General features: G+C 42.3%; 2 protein-coding genes across 5 annotated transcripts in view; both read right to left on the reverse strand.

Annotated features, from left to right (window-relative positions):
* Positions 1–20: 20 nt before the first annotated feature.
* hps4 (HPS4 biogenesis of lysosomal organelles complex 3 subunit 2) lies at positions 21–19,204 on the reverse strand. 4 transcript variants are annotated; one of them, XM_058389552.1, is made up of 14 exons: positions 18,935–19,167; positions 18,446–18,507; positions 17,846–17,972; positions 17,061–17,151; positions 16,825–16,968; positions 16,610–16,717; positions 11,806–11,922; positions 11,434–11,528; positions 9,670–9,745; positions 8,476–8,615; positions 7,800–8,376; positions 7,387–7,513; positions 7,147–7,258; positions 21–712 (listed from the first exon to the last, which is right to left on the reverse strand). In XM_058389552.1, exons 3-14 carry the CDS (start codon positions 17,875–17,877, stop codon positions 541–543), a joined length of 1,791 nt encoding a protein of 596 aa, XP_058245535.1. In that variant the 5' UTR covers positions 17,878–17,972; positions 18,446–18,507; positions 18,935–19,167; the 3' UTR covers positions 21–540. The 4 variants fall into 4 exon arrangements, with proteins under 4 accessions (XP_058245535.1, XP_058245536.1, XP_058245534.1 ...); XM_058389553.1 differs by lacking the exon at positions 18,446–18,507 and having other exon boundaries at positions 19,075–19,204; XM_058389551.1 differs by lacking the exon at positions 18,446–18,507.
* Positions 19,205–19,367: 163 nt separating this feature from the next.
* Positions 19,368–20,291, reverse strand: part of LOC131352963 (cytochrome c oxidase subunit 6A, mitochondrial) — a 1,688-nt gene continuing 764 nt past the window's right edge. The window contains exons 2-3 of the mRNA XM_058389559.1: positions 20,280–20,291; positions 19,368–19,648 (exon numbers count right to left, since the gene is read on the reverse strand). The exon at positions 20,280–20,291 is cut by the window's right edge and continues 131 nt beyond it. Coding sequence (XP_058245542.1) covers positions 19,562–19,648; positions 20,280–20,291 — 99 coding nt within the window. The 3' untranslated portion in view covers positions 19,368–19,561. The remainder of the gene's footprint in view (positions 19,649–20,279) is intronic.

The following is a 20,291-nucleotide window of genomic DNA, read 5'->3' on the forward strand; positions in this document are numbered from 1 at the left end:
TGAATTCATCAGTAACACTGTTTAATACTACACACATCACCTTTATTAATCATTTATTACAAACAAGCTTTAAAACATCCACATGATTTTACAGTCTCTGGAAAATAAGGGCCTTGAACTGAAGTGTTTCCTGTAGTGGTCTCGATCCTTCACCTGGACCTTTAAATAAAGCACATGTACAGGTGGAGGAGAAAATACTAAACAAGTACACTGGAGGGAACACTTCCAAGACGACCACAGCTACGCTTCAGTACCCTTTTTTCCAAAAGTGTGTGTTTTAGTAGGAAATGCCCCCCACCCCACACACACAGACTAAGAAAACACAAAGTCTTCATAAAAAAGAGGGAGTATTAGCTCTATTAGTCATTGAGGTACTGAACTCAGTACACTGTAGGGAGTGGATTTAGACACTAGGTAGTGCACATACACTAGGGTGCTAGATTATTAGTTATTACACAGCTAATACACTGAACCTCCATGTAAAAGTTATTAATCGTGTGTTTGTGTGTGTGTGTGTGTGTGTGTGAGAGAGTCAGTAGCTCAGAGCAGGTTGACTCCATGTTTGAGTAAGCGATGGCGAGCTTTACTCGGCAGAGAGAAGGCGCTGTCCTGGCTGTTTGGTATCCCAGAATTCCTTGCGGGCACCCCGTGCTGGACGAAGAAGGTCTCCTGAGCCGCAGTTCGAGTAGCGTAGAGAGCAGAGCCAGCGCTCCTGCAATACAAAAACACACACATTTTAACTGACTGCACAGCTAACACACAGTCACACACACATATACATGAACACACAAACACACACAGATACATATACATGAACACACATGTACATGAACACACACATGTACATGAACACACAAACACACACAGATACATATACATGAACACACAAACACACAGTCACAGATCATGAACACACAAACACACACACACATACATGAACACACAGACACATATACATGAACACACAAACACACACACATATACATGAACACACAAACACACACACACATATAGATGAACACACATACATGAACACACAAACACACACACACATATACATGAACACACATACATGAACACACAAACACACAGATACATATACATGAACACACAGACACATGTACATGAACACACAAACACACACACACGTACATGAACACACAAATACACACAGATCATGAACACACAGACACATGTACATGAACACACAAACACACTCAGACACATGTACATGAACACACACACACACACATATATACATGAACACACAAACACACACAGACACAGAACATGAACACACAAACACACACACATATACATGAACACACAAACAGACACAGATCATGAACACACAGATACATATACATGAACACACAAACACATGTACATGAACACACAAACACACACACATATATACATGAACACACAAACAGACACAGATCATGAACACACAGATACATATACATGAACACACACACACACACACATATATACATGAACACAAACACACACACACACATACATGAACACACACAGATACATATACATGAACACACACACAGATACATATACATGAACACACAAACACACATATACATGAACACACAAACACACACAGACACATGTACATGAACACACAAACACACACACATACATGAACACACAAACACACACACATACATGAACACACAAACACACACATATACATGAACACACACACAGATACATATACATGAACACAAACACACACACACATATACATGAACACACAAACACACTCAGACACATGTACATGAACACACAGACACATGTACATGAACACACAGACACATGTACATGAACACACAAACACACACACACGTACATGAACACACAAACACACACATATACATGAACACACAAACACACTCAGACACATATACATGAACACACAGACACATGTACATGAACACACAAACACACACACATACATGAACACACAAACACACACACACATATATACATGAACATACAAACACACACACACATATACATGAACACACAAACACACAGTCACAGATCATGAACACACACAGACACATGTACATGAACACACAAACACACACACACGTACATGAACACACAAATACACACAGATCATGAACACACAGACACATGTACATGAACACACAAACACACTCAGACACATGTACATGAACACACACACACACACATATATACATGAACACACAAACACACACAGACACAGAACATGAACACACAAACACACATACATATACATGAACACACAAACACACAGTCACAGATCATGAACACACACAGACACATGTACATGAACACACAAACACACACACATGTACATGAACACACAGTCACAAATCATGAACACACAAACACACACAGACACGTACATGAACACACAAACACACACACATACATGAACACAAACACACACACATACATGAACACACAAACACACAGACACATGTACATGAACACACAAACACGTACATGAACACACAAACACACACAGACACATGTACATGAACACACAAACACACACAGACACATGTACATGAACACACAAACACACACAGACACAGATCATGAACACACAAACACACACACATACATGAACACACAAACACACACACATACATGAACACAAACACACACACACATATACATGAACACACACACAGATACATATACATGAACACACAAACACACAGTCACAGATCATGAACACACAAACACACACAGACACATGTACATGAACACAAACACATACAGACACATGTACATGTACATGAACACACACACAGACACATGTACATGAACACAAACACATACAGACACATGTACATGAACACACAAACACACAGACACATGTACATGAACACAAACACACACAGACACATGTACATGAACACACAAACACACACAGACACATGTACATGTACATGAACACACACACAGACACATGTACATGAACACACAAACACACAGACACATGTACATGAACACACAAACACACACACATGTACATGAACACACAGTCACAAATCATGAACACACAAACACACACAGACACGTACATGAACACACAAACACACACACATATACATGAACACACACACACACATACATGAACACACAAACACACAGACACATGTACATGAACACACAAACACACACAGACACGTACATGAACACACAAACACACACACATATACATGAACACACAAACACACACAGACACATGTACATGAACACAAACACACACAGACACATGTACATGAACACAAACACACACAGACACATGTACATGAACACAAACACATACAGACACATGTACATGAACACACAAACACACAGACACATGTACATGAACACAAACACACACAGACACATGTACATGAACACACAAACACACACAGACACATGTACATGTACATGAACACACACACAGACACATGTACATGAACACACAAACACACAGACACATGTACATGAACACAAACACACAGACACATGTACATGAACACACACACAGACACATGTACATGAACACACAAACACACAGACACATGTACATGAACACAAACACACACAGACACATGTACATGAACACACAAACACACACAGACACATGTACACACACACAGACACATGTACATACACACAGACACATGTACATACACACAGACACATGTACACACACACAGACACATGTACATGAACACACAAACACACAGACACATGTACATGAACACACAAACACACAGACACATGTACATGAACACACAAACACACAGACACATGTACATGAACACACAAACACACAGACACATGTACATGAACACACACACACACAGACACATGTACATGAACACACAAACACACAGACACATGTACATGAACACACAAACACACAGACACATGTACATGAACACACAAACACACAGACACATGTACATGAACACAAACACACAGACACATGTACATGAACACACACACAGACACATGTACATGAACACACAAACACACAGACACATGTACATGAACACAAACACACAGACACATGTACATGAACACACAAACACACAGACACATGTACATGAACACACAAACACACAGACACATGTACATGAACACACAAACACACAGACACATGTACATGAACACACAAACACACAGACACATATACATGAACACACAAACACACAGTCACAGATCATGAACACACACAGACACATGTACATGAACACACAAACACACACACATGTACATGAACACACAGTCACAAATCATGAACACACAAACACACACAGACACGTACATGAACACACAAACACACACACATATACATGAACACACACACACACACATACATGAACACACAGACACATGTACATGAACACACACACATACACACAGATACATATACATGAACACACACACACAGATACATATATACATGAACACACAAACACACACAGACACAGATCATGAACACACAAACACACACACATACATGAACACAAACACACACACACATATACATGAACACACAAACACACTCAGACACATGTACATGAACACACAGACACATGTACATGAACACACAGACACATGTACATGAACACACAAACACACACACACGTACATGAACACACAAACACACACATATACATGAACACAAACACACACAGACACATGTACATGAACACACAAACACACACAGACACATGTACATGTACATGAACACACACACAGACACATGTACATGAACACAAACACACACAGACACATGTACATGAACACAAACACACAGACACATGTACATGAACACAAACACACAGACACATGTACATGAACACACACACAGACACATGTACATGAACACACAAACACACAGACACATGTACATGAACACAAACACACACAGACACATGTACATGAACACACAAACACACACAGACACATGTACATGTACATGAACACACACACAGACACATGTACATGAACACACAAACACACAGACACATGTACATGAACACAAACACACACAGACACATGTACATGAACACACAAACACACACAGACACATGTACATGTACATGAACACACACACAGACACATGTACATGAACACACAAACACACAGACACATGTACATGAACACAAACACACACAGACACATGTACATGAACACACAAACACACACAGACACATGTACATGTACATGAACACACACACAGACACATGTACATGAACACACAAACACACAGACACATGTACATGAACACAAACACACAGACACATGTACATGAACACACACACAGACACATGTACATGAACACACAAACACACAGACACATGTACATGAACACAAACACACACAGACACATGTACATGAACACACAAACACACACAGACACATGTACATGTACATGAACACACACACAGACACATGTACATGAACACACAAACACACAGACACATGTACATGAACACAAACACACAGACACATGTACATGAACACACACACAGACACATGTACATGAACACACAAACACACAGACACACGTACATGAACACACAAATACACACAGATCATGAACACACAGACACATGTACATGAACACACAAACACACACAGACACATGTACATGAACACACAAACACACAGACACATGTATATGAACACACAAACACACACAGACACATGTATATGAACACACAAACACACACAGACACGTACATGAACACACAAACACACACAGACACATGTACATGAACACACAAACACACAGACACATGTACATGAACACACAAACACACAGACACATGTACATGAACACACAAACACACTCAGACACATATACATGAACACACAGACACATGTACATGAACACACACAGACACATGTACATGAACACACAAACACACTCAGACACATATACATGAACACACAGACACATGTACATGAACACAAACACATACAGACACATGTACATGAACACAAACACACAGACACATGTACATGTACATGAACACACACACAGACACGTACATGAACACACAAACACACACAGACACATGTACATGAACACAAACACACACAGACACATGTACATGAACACAAACACACAGACACATGTACATGAACACACACACAGACATGTACATGAACACACAAACACACAGACACATGTACATGAACACAAACACACACAGACACATGTACATGAACACAAACACACAGACACATGTACATGTACATGAACACAGACACATGTACATGAACACACAAACACACACAGACACATGTACATGAACACACAAACACACAGACACATGTACATGAACACACAAACACACAGACACATGTACATGTACATGAACACACAAACACACAGACACATGTACATGAACACAAACACACACAGACACATGTACATGAACACAAACACACACAGACACATGTACATGAACACAAACACACACAGACACATGTACATGAACACAAACACATACAGACACATGTACATGTACATGAACACACACACAGACACATGTACATGAACACACAAACACACACAGACACATGTACATGAACACAAACACACACAGACACATGTACATGAACACAAACACACACAGACACATGTACATGAACACAAACACATACAGACACATGTACATGAACACAAACACATACAGACACATGTACATGAACACACAAACACACAGACACATGTACATGAACACAAACACACACAGACACATGTACATGAACACACAAACACACACAGACACATGTACATGTACATGAACACACACACAGACACATGTACATGAACACACAAACACACAGACACATGTACATGAACACAAACACACACAGACACATGTACATGAACACACAAACACACAGACACATGTACATGAACACACAAACACACAGACACATGTACATGAACACACAAACACACAGACACATGTACATGAACACACAAACACACAGACACATGTACATGAACACACAAACACACAGACACATGTACATGAACACACAAACACACAGACACATGTACATGAACACAAACACACAGACACATGTACATGAACATACACACACCTGATAATGGCTTCCTGCAGCATGTCCTCGTGTGAGAATTGCGAGTGCACCAGAGCTGTGGCTTTCACAAACAGACGATCCTGAAGTCCTGCAGAACGGCCACACATATTTGCTAACACACACACACACACAGGTTAGTTTCTCCTTTACCATTCTCCCATCCAGAATAGCTACTGGCCATCTCATTAAGCATGTGTGTGTGTGTGTGTGTGTGTGTGTGTGTGTGTGTGTGTGACTCACTAGTTAGTGTGTTCTGGATGCGATCGTAGTGGGCGAAAGTGTACGGCACAACAGGGATCTCAGATGCAGGTGGAATTGTCCTCAGGTGAGCTTCAAGTCCATTCAGAGAAGCCATACTGCTGTGGTACTGCACACACACACACAAATGCGCGCACACACACACACACAGATACAAAAAAGAGCATCCGTTGACCACATACTCATGGACTGTGCACCAAACCAGAAACCACTGAATTTACAGTATGAAGTGTACTGTAACAAGACCTCTGTTCTGGGTGGTAAAGGTACCTCAGGTGGTGTACTGTATAGTGTGGGAGTAAAGTGGTTTGGGACACAGCCACAGTAATACAGTCTGTGATTATTCACACACACCTAAACCCACCAACCCACACACACACACCCACAGTGCTCACCACTTCCTGTTTGGCGTTGGGATGTGTGTCGAATCCAGGTTCCACCAGCAGTATGAGCACAAGCCCTCTGACCCGGTGCTCATACAGCAGCATGGGCTCGAGAGCCACGTCATGCTGATCACACACCCTCACACACTCCTCCTCTTCATCGCTCCTCCTCTCTCTGATGTCATTCGCTTGCTCCACCCCTTCCTCCTCCTTCTTTTCGCCGTCTCTGAGAGCTCGAAGATTCTCATGGTTATTGTTGCTGTGGTTCTGATACTCGGCACTGACATCAGCCCGCTCCTGCTCGCCGTCCTCTCCTGGACCTGGAGCTAAACCCCCAAACAAAAGCATCTCACTGGCAAAGGTGTGGGTGTGGGACTCGGCAGCACCTACTTCTCCTGGCTGGCTCGCCATGCCGGAGCGAAACGGCGTACTGGCTAACGATGGACACAAGCTGAAGCTTGCGTCATCAGAGAGGGAGGAGTCAGGGGAGGACGCCAGCAACTGACTGGATGATGGGTCAGTGATCGGAGTGTCTGAGAGAGTGCGGGAAAGGAGGCGGGGCTTCACTGGTCGCTCAGGAGATTCAGATCTGAGGTTAAACATAATTGTTTTTTTTCAATATTTATATTTATAATATTCAATATTATTTCAGTAAATTAAACTGAACATGATTATAACGTCTTTATACCTGCAGGATGACGTGTTGTCCACTAGAGGGCGGCGCAGTGTGTGCAGCTCATAAGGCTTCAGAAACACTGTTGTTGTGGTTGTGCTGTAATGGGGCGTGGCCATAAGTGAGCTTCTCCCACTGGCTGGTTTCTTCTGTTCCTGAAACATGAGAGAGGAGGGTGGGACTTACTGACCAGCAGGTAACCAGGTATTACAATTAACTTAATTAGCTAACTACATAAGAATTATGCTAAATAATAATTAGCCAGTACACCAACAGTGCAAATCAGGTACAGACAATCAAACAAGGGGAAGTGTACAGGGGGAAGTGTACTATGGGTAGTGTACAAGGGGAAGTGTACAAGGGAAGTGAGCAAGGGGAAGTGTACAAGGGAAGTGAGCAAGGGGAAGTGTACTAGGGGAAGTGTACAAGGGAAGTGAGCAAGGGGAAGTGTACAAGGGAAGTGAGCAAGGGGAAGTGTACAAGGGAAGTGAGCAAGGGGAAGTGTACAAGGGAAGTGAGCAAGGGGAAGTGTACTAGGGGAAGTGTACAAGGGAAGTGAGCAAGGGGAAGTGTACAAGGGAAGTGAGCAAGGGGAAGTGTACAAGGGAAGTGAGCAAGGGGAAGTGTACAAGGGAAGTGAGCAAGGGGAAGTGTACTAGGGGAAGTGTACAAGGGAAGTGAGCAAGGGGAAGTGTACAAGGGAAGTGAGCAAGGGGAAGTGTACAAGGGAAGTGAGCAAGGGGAAGTGTACTAGGGGAAGTGTACAAGGGAAGTGTACAAGGGAAGTGAGCAAGGGGAAGTGTACTAGGGAAGTGAGCAAGGGGAAGTGAACAAGGGAAGTGAGCAAGGGGAAGTGTACAAGGGAAGTGAGCAAGGGGAAGTGTACAAGGGAAGTGAGCAAGGGGAAGTGTACAAGGGAAGTGAGCAAGGGGAAGTGTACTAGGGGAAGAGTACTAGGGGAAGTGTACAAGGGAAGTGAGCAAGGGGAAGTGTACTAGGGAAGTGAGCAAGGGGAAGTGAACAAGGGAAGTGAGCAAGGGGAAGAGTACTAGGGGAAGTGTACAAGGGAAGTGAGCAAGGGGAAGTGTACAAGGGAAGTGAGCAAGGGGAAGTGTACAAGGGAAGTGAGCAAGGGGAAGTGTACTAGGGGAAGTGTATAAATAAGTTAATAGTTGTGGTTGTGTGAGTTTTTGTGGAGGCGGAGTTTACCTGTAGGCTGTATGTCTCTCTTTCATGTACCATCACCTTCATCGTAAGCTGTGGAGACATCTGTGTGCTAACCATTCTACACACACACACAGTATTTTTTACTCTATACTGATGTAATGTATATTTTAATTTTATAAGAAATAATATAAAGAATAAGAACAGTAGTATAACGTGTTAGCCCTGGAGATCTCTGTGCTCTGTGGTACTACAGTAGTGCTCACATGTTTGTAAACCCTGAAGGAAATTGTTTAACATTTATTTTGAAACTATGACTGATAATGCAAAAGATTTTTTTTCTTATTTAAGGATAGTGGTCATGTGAAGTCATTAATTATTACACAGGTGTTTGACTCCTTTTTAAAACCTAATGATAACTGACATCACCCTAACATTATATTTATATCTGTGTGTAAATAGTCTGTGAGTTGCTCAGCTCATGAGGTGATGCTCTGACTTGGCTGGACACTGCACCATGGGGAAGACAAAAGAACTGCTAATGGACCTGCATAATGAGGGAGTTAAACTTTATAAAGCAGGAAAAGGAAATAAAAAGATCTCTCAACACTTGAAAATGCCAGTCAGTACTGTTCAAACTCTGACAAAGAGGTGGAAATATGAGGTTCTGTTGATACAATGCCACGGTCAGGTGGACCAAGAAAGATTTCACACACTACTGCCAGGAGAATTGTTCAGGACACAAAGAAAAACCCAGAAATAACTTGGAGAGAAAAAAAAAGTGGTGGTGTTGTTTCAAGGAGCACAATAAGGAGGAACTTATTGTGCTCCTTGAACTTAGGAGCTTAGGAACTTAGGAGCTGTCAGGAGAAAGCCGTTACTGTGGCCATGACACAAACAGACCCGCTTTCAGTAGCCAGACAGAACCTAGACACACCTGCTTCTGGAGCAGAGTCATTCAAAGTGATGAGACCAAAACTGAACTTTACAGTCACAACCATAAACACTGTGCTTGGAGAGGAGTCAACAAGACCTACAGTGAACAGTACACCATCCCCACTGTACAGCATGCTGGGAGATCTCTGATGTTCTGGGGCTGTAAGAGCTCCAGTGGTACAGGGAAGAAGAATGCAGCATGTTCTCAGAAAATACTGCAGACAACTACAGCATGAAAGCTGCACATGAGACGTTTCTGGATGTTCCAACATGACAATGATCCAAAGCACAAGGCCAAGCTGACTCTCCAATGGCTACAGCAAAAAAAGGTGAAGGTTCTGGAGAGACCATCACAGTCTCCTGACCTCAATATCACTGAGACACTTTGGGGAGATCTCAAACAGTTTGTGAAAGACAACTGAATGGTCAGCTCTACCACCTGAGAAAATTCAGGAGCTCATGCAGAATTATTACAGAAGACTGCAGGCCATCACTGATGCTAAAGGGTAAAATACACCATATTAAGAACTAAAGGGATGAAAACTTTTCAACAGGGGTTATTTTCTCATTTTCTTTCTCGTCATGTTTTGTGTGATGATTGTGCCGTTCTGTTACGCCGTACATATGAACTCGAGTCCTATAAGAAATCAAATAAATTAGTTTTGTCTTCTCACTCATGTTTTCTTTAAAAATGGTACACATCTTGCAAATTCTCCCAAGGTACAAAAACTTTTGAGTACAACTGTATGTCATGTGCTTAATCCTCCAGTGTAGGAAACAGGGAAACTCTGAGAATATTGAAGCTGACCTGAAGCTCTTTTGTGTAATAGAGAGGATGATGAACATGATAAATATTTAAAGTGATTAGGGAACCTGCCGCGGTAGAGGATACAGCCTGCTAACACCAGGGGGCAGCGCTGACACGCCTGCAGGATCAGAGCAGCTTTTAGCAACAGCAAGGGGTCAATCTGAGAGGGGGGGGGGCAGAGATAGAGAGGGAGAGAAAGAGAGAGGGAGGGGGGGAGAAAGAGAGAGGGAGACAGATAAAGGGGGGGTACAGAGAGAGAGGGGGGAGACAGAGAGAGAGAGAAAGGGAGAGTGAGATTTTCTGATTATAATTGCATGAGAAAACTGTATGAGTGTTATTTTTGAGTGTATGTGTTTGTTGTGTGTGTTTGTTATGTAGGAATGTGTTTGTTGTGTAAGTGTGTGTGTTTGTTGTGTACGTGTGTGTGTGTTGTGTACGTGTGTGTAGTCGATGGTTGTGAGGCAGGTGAAGATGTGGTGAAGTTCAGTAGCTCCGCCCTGCAGGTGGGAGAGATAGTGAGCCCAGCGTACAGCCAGTTCCTCCTGTGTGTGGAGCTACAACAGGAACACACACACACACACACACACACACACAGTGTGACATACTGCAGGACAACAGAACCTTCTTTCAAAAGAAATGGGGGTGCTGCTTACAGGCACTCTTTGAAATGTAAGTATTGATTAGACTGATGCGTGTGTGTAGATTGTGTGGTGTGTGTAGTATATGTAGTGTGTATAGTATGTGTGTGGTGTGTGTAGTATGTGTGTGGTGTGTGTAGTATGTGTGTGGTGGGTGTAGTATGTGTGTGTGTGGTGTGTGTAGTATGTGTGGTGTGTGTAGTATGTGTGGTGTGTGTAGTATGTGTGTGTAGTGTGTGTAGTATGTGTGGTGTGTGTAGTGTGTGTAGTATGTGTGGTGTAGTGTGTGTAGTATGTGTGTGTAGTGTGTGTGTGGTGTGTGTAGTATGTGTGTGGTGTGTGTAGTATGTGTGTAGTGTGTGTAGTATGTGTGTGTAGTGTGTGTAGTATGTGTGTGTAGTGTGTAGTATGTGTGGTGTGTGTAGTGTGTGTAGTATGTGTGTGTAGTGTGTGTAGTATGTGTGTGTAGTATGTGTGTGGTGTGTGTAGTATGTGTGTGTAGTGTGTAGTATGTGTGTGGTGTGTGTAGTATGTGTGTAGTGTGTGTAGTATGTGTGGTGTGTGTAGTGTGTGTAGTATGTGTGTGTAGTGTGTGTAGTGTGTGTAGTATGTGTGTGTAGTGTGTGTAGTATGTGTGTGGTGTGTGTAGTATGTGTGTAGTGTGTGTAGTATGTGTGTAGTGTGTGTAGTATGTGTGTGTAGTATGTGTGTGGTGTGTGTAGTATGTGTGGTGTGTGTAGTATGTGTGTAGTGTGTGTAGTATGTGTGGTGTGTGTAGTATGTGTGTGGTGTGTGTAATGTGTGTAGTGTGTGTAGTATGTGTGGTGTAGTGTGTGTAGTATGTGTGGTGTAGTGTGTGTAGTATGTGTGGTGTGTGTAGTATGTGTGTGGTGTGTGTAGTATGTGTGTAGTGTGTGTAGTATGTGTGTGTAGTGTGTGTAGTATGTGTGTGGTGTGTGTAGTATGTGTGTAGTGTGTGTAGTATGTGTGTGTAGTATGTGTGTGGTGTGTGTAGTATGTGTGTAGTGTGTGTAGTATGTGTGTGTAGTATGTGTGTGGTGTGTGTAGTATGTGTGGTGTGTGTAGTATGTGTAGTGTGTGTAGTATGTGTGTGGTGTGTGTAGTATGTGTGTAGTGTGTGTAGTATGTGTGTGTAGTATGTGTGTGGTGTGTGTAGTATGTGTGGTGTGTGTAGTATGTGTGTAGTGTGTGTAGTGTGTGTAGTATGTGTGGTGTGTGTAGTATGTGTAGTGTGTGTAGTATGTGTGGTGTGTGTAGTATGTGTAGTGTGTGTAGTATGTGTGGTGTAGTGTGTGTAGTATGTGTGGTGTAGTGTGTGTAGTGTGTGTGTGGTGTGTGTAGTGTGTGTGTAGTGTGTGTAGTATGTGTGTGGTGTAGTGTGTGTAGTATGTGTGTGTAGTGTGTGTAGTATGTGTAGTGTGTGTAGTATGTGTGGTGTGTGTAGTATATGTAGTGTGTATAGTATGTGTGTGGTGTGTGTAGTGTGTGTAGTATGTGTGTGTAGTGTGTAGTATGTGTGTGTAGTGTGTAGTATGTGTGTGGTGTGTGTAGTATGTGTGTAGTGTGTGTAGTGTGTGTAGTATGTGTGTGTAGTGTGTGTAGTATGTGTGTGTAGTGTGTAGTATGTGTGTGTTGTGTGTAGTATGTGTGTAGTGTGTGTAGTATGTGTGGTGTGTGTAGTGTGTGTAGTATGTGTGGTGTAGTGTGTGTAGTATGTGTGTGTAGTGTGTGTAGTATGTGTGTGTAGTATGTGTGTGGTGTGTGTAGTATGTGTGTAGTGTGTGTAGTATGTGTGTAGTGTGTGTAGTATGTGTGTGTAGTGTGTGTAGTATGTGTGTGTAGTGTGTGTAGTATGTGTGGTGTAGTGTGTGTAGTATGTGTGGTGTGTGTAGTGTGTAGTGTGTGTAGTATGTGTGTAGTGTGTGTAGTATGTGTGTGTAGTATGTGTGTGGTGTGTGTAGTATGTGTGTAGTGTGTGTAGTATGTGTGTGTAGTATGTGTGTAGTGTGTGTAGTATGTGTGGTGTAGTGTGTGTAGTATGTGTGGTGTAGTGTGTGTAGTATGTGTGGTGTGTGTAGTGTGTGTAGTATGTGTGTGTAGTGTGTGTAGTGTGTGTGTAGTGTGTGTAGTATGTGTGGTGTAGTGTGTGTAGTATGTGTGTGGTGTGTGTAGTATGTGTGTAGTGTGTGTAGTATGTGTGTAGTGTGTGTAGTGTGTGTAGTATGTGTGTGTAGTATGTGTGTGGTGTGTGTAGTATGTGTGGTGTGTGTAGTATGTGTGTAGTGTGTGTAGTGTGTGTAGTATGTGTGGTGTGTGTAGTATGTGTAGTGTGTGTAGTATGTGTGTGGTGTGTGTAATGTGTGTAGTGTGTGTAGTATGTGTGGTGTAGTGTGTGTAGTATGTGTGGTGTAGTGTGTGTAGTATGTGTGGTGTGTGTAGTATGTGTGTGGTGTGTGTAGTATGTGTGTAGTGTGTGTAGTATGTGTGTGGTGTAGTGTGTGTAGTATGTATGTGTAGTGTGTGTAGTATGTGTAGTGTGTGTAGTATGTGTGTGTAGTATGTGTGTGGTGTGTGTAGTGTGTGTAGTATGTGTGTGTAGTGTGTAGTGTGTGTGGTGTGTGTAGTATGTGTGTGGTGTGTGTAGTATGTGTGGTGTGTGTGTAGTATGTGTGGTGTGTGTGTAGTATGTGTGTGTAGTGTGTGTAGTATGTGTGTGTAGTGTGTAGTATGTGTGTGTTGTGTGTAGTATGTGTAGTGTGTGTAGTATGTGTGTGTAGTATGTGTGTGGTGTGTGTAGTGTGTGTAGTATGTGTGGTGTGTGTGTAGTATGTGTGGTGTGTGTGTAGTATGTGTGTGTAGTGTGTGTAGTATGTGTGTGTAGTGTGTGTAGTATGTGTGTGTAGTATGTGTGTGGTGTGTGTAGTATGTGTGTGTAGTATGTGTGTAGTGTGTGTAGTGTGTGTAGTATGTGTGGTGTGTGTGTAGTATGTGTAGTGTGTGTAGTATGTGTGTAGTGTGTGTAGTATGTGTGGTGTAGTGTGTGTAGTATGTGTGGTGTGTGTAGTATGTGTGTGGTGTGTGTAGTATGTGTGTAGTATGTGTGTGGTGTAGTGTGTGTAGTATGTGTGTGTAGTATGTGTAGTGTGTGTAGTATGTGTGGTGTGTGTAGTATATGTAGTGTGTATAGTGTGTGTAGTATGTGTGTGTAGTGTGTGTAGTATGTGTGGTGTGTGTGTAGTGTGTGTAGTATGTGTGGTGTGTGTAGTGTGTGTAGTATGTGTGGTGTGTGTAGTGTGTGTAGTATGTGTGGTGTAGTGTGTGTAGTATGTGTGGTGTAGTGTGTGTAGTATGTGTGTGTAGTGTGTGTAGTATGTGTGTGTAGTGTGTAGTATGTGGTGTGGTGTGTGTAGTATGTGGTGTAGTGTGTGTAGTATGTGTGTGTAGTGTGTGTAGTATGTGTGTGTAGTGTGTAGTATGTGTGTGTAGTGTGTAGTATGTGTGTGTAGTGTGTGTAGTATGTGTGTGTAGTATGTGTGTGGTGTGTGTAGTATGTGTGTGTAGTGTGTGTAGTATGTGTAGTGTGTGTAGTATGTGTGGTGTGTGTAGTATATCTAGTGTGTATAGTGTGTGTGTGGTGTGTGTAGTATGTGTGTGGTGTGTGTAGTATGTGTGTGGTGTGTGTAGTATGTGTGTGGTGGGTGTAGTATGTGTGTGTGTGTAGTGTGTGTGGTGTGTGTAGTATGTGTGGTGTGTGTAGTATGTGTGGTGTGTGTAGTGTGTGTAGTATGTGTGTGTAGTGTGTGTAGTATGTGTGGTGTGTGTAGTGTGTGTAGTATGTGTGGTGTAGTGTGTGTAGTATGTGTGTGTAGTGTGTAGTATGTGTGTGGTGTGTGTAGTATGTGTGTAGTGTGTGTAGTATGTGGTGTAGTGTGTGTAGTATGTGTGTGTAGTGTGTGTAGTATGTGTGTGTAGTGTGTAGTATGTGTGGTGTGTGTAGTGTGTGTAGTATGTGTGTGTAGTGTGTGTAGTATGTGTGTGTAGTATGTGTGTAGTGTGTGTAGTATGTGTGGTGTAGTGTGTGTAGTATGTGTGGTGTAGTGTGTGTAGTATGTGTGGTGTGTGTGTAGTATGTGTGGTGTGTGTAGTATGTGTGTAGTGTGTGTAGTATGTGTGTAGTGTGTGTAGTATGTGTGGTGTAGTGTGTGTAGTATGTGTGGTGTAGTGTGTGTGTAGTATGTGTGGTGTGTGTAGTATGTGTGTGGTGTGTGTAGTATGTGTGTAGTGTGTGTAGTATGTGTGGTGTGTGTAGTATGTGTGTAGTGTGTAGTATGTGTGGTGTGTGTAGTATGTGTGTGTAGTATGTGTGTGGTGTGTGTAGTATGTGTGTGGTGTGTGTAGTATGTGTGTAGTGTGTGTAATATGTGTGGTGTAGTGTGTGTAGTATGTGTGTGTAGTGTGTAGTATGTGTGTGGTGTGTGTAGTATGTGTAGTGTGTGTAGTATGTGTAGTGTGTGTGGTATGTGTGTGGTGTGTGTAGTATGTCTGTAGTGTGTGTGGTGTGTGTAGTGTGGTGTGTGTGTACCTGATAGCTGTGACGCACCGAACCGTTATAGAAACAGAACAGATCAATGATCTGATCCAGAAACTCACACACACTGACATCAGGAAGATCATTTACACAACTCAGAGCCTGAGAGAGAGAGAGAGAGAGAGAGAAAGAAAGAAAAGAAAGGTGTTATTAATTGGAATGGGATGTCCAAAAAGCTCATATAGGTGTGGTCACACACACACACACACCCAGAGGAAGTCGTCTCTCATGCGGACAGCGTATTTGCTCCTGCGCAGACGGAGCAGACGGACAGGAGACACTGAAATCTCTGACACACAGCGACTCACACCGGCCAGCTGACCACACACCAACTCCTGCAGGTCCAAAGGAGTCTGTAACACACACACACACACACACACACGTAATGAGTGAGTTTTATGAACAGACAGACAGACAGTTAGACAGACAGACAAACAGTTCTCACGTGTTCAGGGTAGTAGTAGTAGATGCCAGCGCGGGTCAGATCGCCTTCCTCACGAACTTTAGAGCGATCGTACAGGAAGAAACAACTACAGCTGAACACCACAACATAAACAAACACAGTATTACTATTATTATTATTAATAATGTGTGTACACGTCTGTCAACACTGACACTTATCTCTCTCTCTCTACCTGTCTGTCTCTCTGTCCATCCTTTCCATTCGTCTCCCTCTATCTGTCTCTCTCTCTGAATTCTGATGTGTGTGTGATCTCACCGTGAGCTCAGTGTGTGTGTGTGTTGTGATGTGTGTGTGATCTCACCGTGAGCTCAGTGTGTGTGTGTGATCTCACCGTGAGCTCAGTGTGTGTGTGTGTTGTGATGTGTGTGTGATCTCACCGTGAACTCAGTGTGTGTGTGTGTTGTGATGTGTGTGTGATCTCACCGTAAGCTCAGTGTGTGTGAGTTGTGATGTATGTGTGATCTCACCGTGAGCTCAGTGTGTGTGTGTGTTGTGATGTGTGTGTGATCTCACCGTGAGCTCAGTGTGTGTGATCTCACCGTGAGCTCAGTGTGTGTGAGTTGTGATGTGTGTGATCTCACCGTGAGCTCAGTGTGTGTGTGTGTTGTGATGTGTGTGTGATCTCACCGTGAGCTCAGTGTGTGTGATCTCACCGTGAGCTCAGTGTGTGTGAGTTGTGATGTGTGTGATCTCACCGTGAGCTCAGTGTGTGTGTGTGTTGTGATGTGTGTGTGATCTCACCGTGAGCTCAGTGTGTGTGATCTCACCGTGAGCTCAGTGTGTGTCGTGTCTCAGCCATCAGTCTGTGAGAGAGTCAGAACCTCGGTGCTGATTAACCTGGACCTTTATCAGAGACGCTGCATCTTCTGTCCTCCGTCCAGCCCTGAGAGCAGCCTGGACACAGCAGAGGGACAAAATTATATAAATAACATTTAATAAAAGTAACAACAATAATATAAATAATAATACCAACAACAACAATAATAATAACAATAAAATAAATAATTGTTTTCTTCTAAAAATCATTTCTTCTATATTAAGTTTAAATGTTAGTTTTCAGTGATGATCATGTTTTTGACTGATTTAATGACGATCATTATTAATATTATTTTAGAATAGATTTCTTTATTTATGTTTTTATATTATATAAAGTATAATGTTGAACCTACTGGAATTAAATCAAATCATAAATATCACGTAAATCCTAATTTACAAAATGGAACAAATCCAAAACCTTTTAGTTCAGAAGCTGAATGTTATGATAATGTGGAATAAAAAGATAAAAATTGTTTGTTTAATCAATTCATGTTAAAAAAAATGAGTCACTATAATAACCAGCGTCCTTTCATTCCTCCAGAGAAGCCTACCCGTTTTATGCAAAACCCGCCTCCCGCCCGCTGATTGGTTAAGTGGTGCTTCTTGGAATATCCTAACCAATCGAAGAGAAGAAAGGGATAAACGCTTAGAATTAGTATCCAATCACAAGCGGACTAGGTGGGATTTTACTGAATACGAATGGGGAAAGAAAAACACGGCGGCTGTGTGATGTTCTCGTTAAATCTTAAGTATCGTAAATATTAATAAACAAATGTTAAAAACAGTTCAGAAGTTTCTCAGAATGTTCTCAGAACCTTTTAGTCTCAGACAGCGAGTGTTTTAGATACCGAGGTGTCAGTATTTTAACATAAAGAGGTATCTTGGTTCCTCAGAAAATAGCGAACTGTGCTAAAAGGGAACCGTTAACATGAAGCTAAAGTCATGCTAATCATGAAACACATCTTTCAGCATTTAAGCAGAATGCCACGTGTTAATGCCAACACTTCTTTTATTAAAATCAGCTGTTTCTAAAAACTCACCTGTTAACCCAAACTCAGCTCAGTACTTCTGTATCAGCTTCGCGTGAAAACTCACGACTTACATAAAACATTTTTCTCTCTAAGGTGACATTTCCTGCGAACACAATTCCTCAGTTTAGAAAAAAAGCGAAAAATCTTACTAAAAGTCTGGAATGTTGGTCACAAGAAAGTGTCATGTGAGAGCGGCTCTGTCCTAAACCCCTGCGTACTTGCCCACTACATAGTGCGTGAAGAGAGTGGGGGATTTACGCATGCGCGTTCTTTCAGGACACTACCTAGTATAGAAGTACGCGCGAATTGGAAATACGGCACGCAGAGAGGGACAAACCCGGTCAGGAAACTCTTGTGTAAATTCATTTCCATTCATACAGTACTGAAGTGTAAAATGTGTGTATTCTACTCTTACCCAAAAACTAAAAAGGACACAAGACACTTTATAATTTAAGGATGATATATTTATTTCTTTATGTTATTCACGTACACACAGTGGTCCAGGGGTGAGAATCTGCGTTCATGAGCAAGAGGTCAGAGACGGTTTAAACGTATAAGTACGTAAACTGACGTAATGGAGCCTGGTCCAGGAGTTAAGAGAGAGGGTTGAGGAAGCCCTCTGGTCCGGTGCGTCCTTCACTCGTGGTGCTCGTATCCGTCAGGAAGGGCGTTGACATGGGAGTTGTGGAAAAGGGTCTTGTTCCCGTCGCCCCATGGGAAGCGCTGTGGAGCAGAAAAATCAGAAATAAACTGAGAAGTGAACAAGAGCGAGACACAGAACACCCTGTACTACATCATCTCACTTCAGACTAAAGAAATCCCCCATCTCAGTGTAGATTTATTACCACATCATTTTTCCCCTTCTCTGATAGTTTGTAAGAAAACATGAACATGGTGATGCACATGGGGTCTCACAGAAATGTCAAATACTGTGAGGTGATGACATCATCGACATCCTCATCCCGCCTCATTCCTGGCTTTAGCCGCTTCACCAGCTCGATGTACTAATCAGGACAATATTCCAAGTTTGTTTTTGCCTTCAAATCATCAGGTGTGGCTCCTGATAGGTGGGAACCGGTGACACTGGAGAGTCCTCCCATAAGTGTGTGAAATGTAATACGCATCTGTTCATGTGTCTCTCTGAATGAGCGGTTACTATAGAAACGATAACGTACTAGACCAAGCGTTTTGATAGAAACCTGTGCCACTGTCAAAGAGAATTAATCAACACCTTCTGGCCAGTCAGAGTCCAGAACTCAGAGGTGTAATGGAGAGGACAACGACAGAGAAGCCGTGTGGCTTTTGGTACTATTTTTGGAGAGTATTGGTGTGTGGTCATGTGCCTGCAAGTCACCTTGCTGCGGAT

The sequence above is a fragment of the Hemibagrus wyckioides genome, linkage group LG05 (genome assembly GCF_019097595.1).
Source record: "Hemibagrus wyckioides isolate EC202008001 linkage group LG05, SWU_Hwy_1.0, whole genome shotgun sequence".
In the NCBI taxonomy this organism is placed as follows: domain Eukaryota; kingdom Metazoa; phylum Chordata; class Actinopteri; order Siluriformes; family Bagridae; genus Hemibagrus; species Hemibagrus wyckioides.

What these genes read in the sequence shown, in the direction of transcription:
- hps4 (XM_058389553.1), bottom strand. Translation starts at nt 17,877, where the DNA reads ATGGCTGAGACACGACACACACTGAGCTCACG. An exon ending in TGAGAGACGACTTCCTCTGG is followed by an intron (nt 16,718 to 16,824) that starts GTGTGTGTGTGT and finishes TCTCTCTCTCAG; the next exon opens with GCTCTGAGTTGTGTAAATGA. An exon ending in CATCCAGAACACACTAACTA is followed by an intron (nt 7,259 to 7,386) that starts GTGAGTCACACA and finishes TGTGTGTGTTAG; the next exon opens with CAAATATGTGTGGCCGTTCT.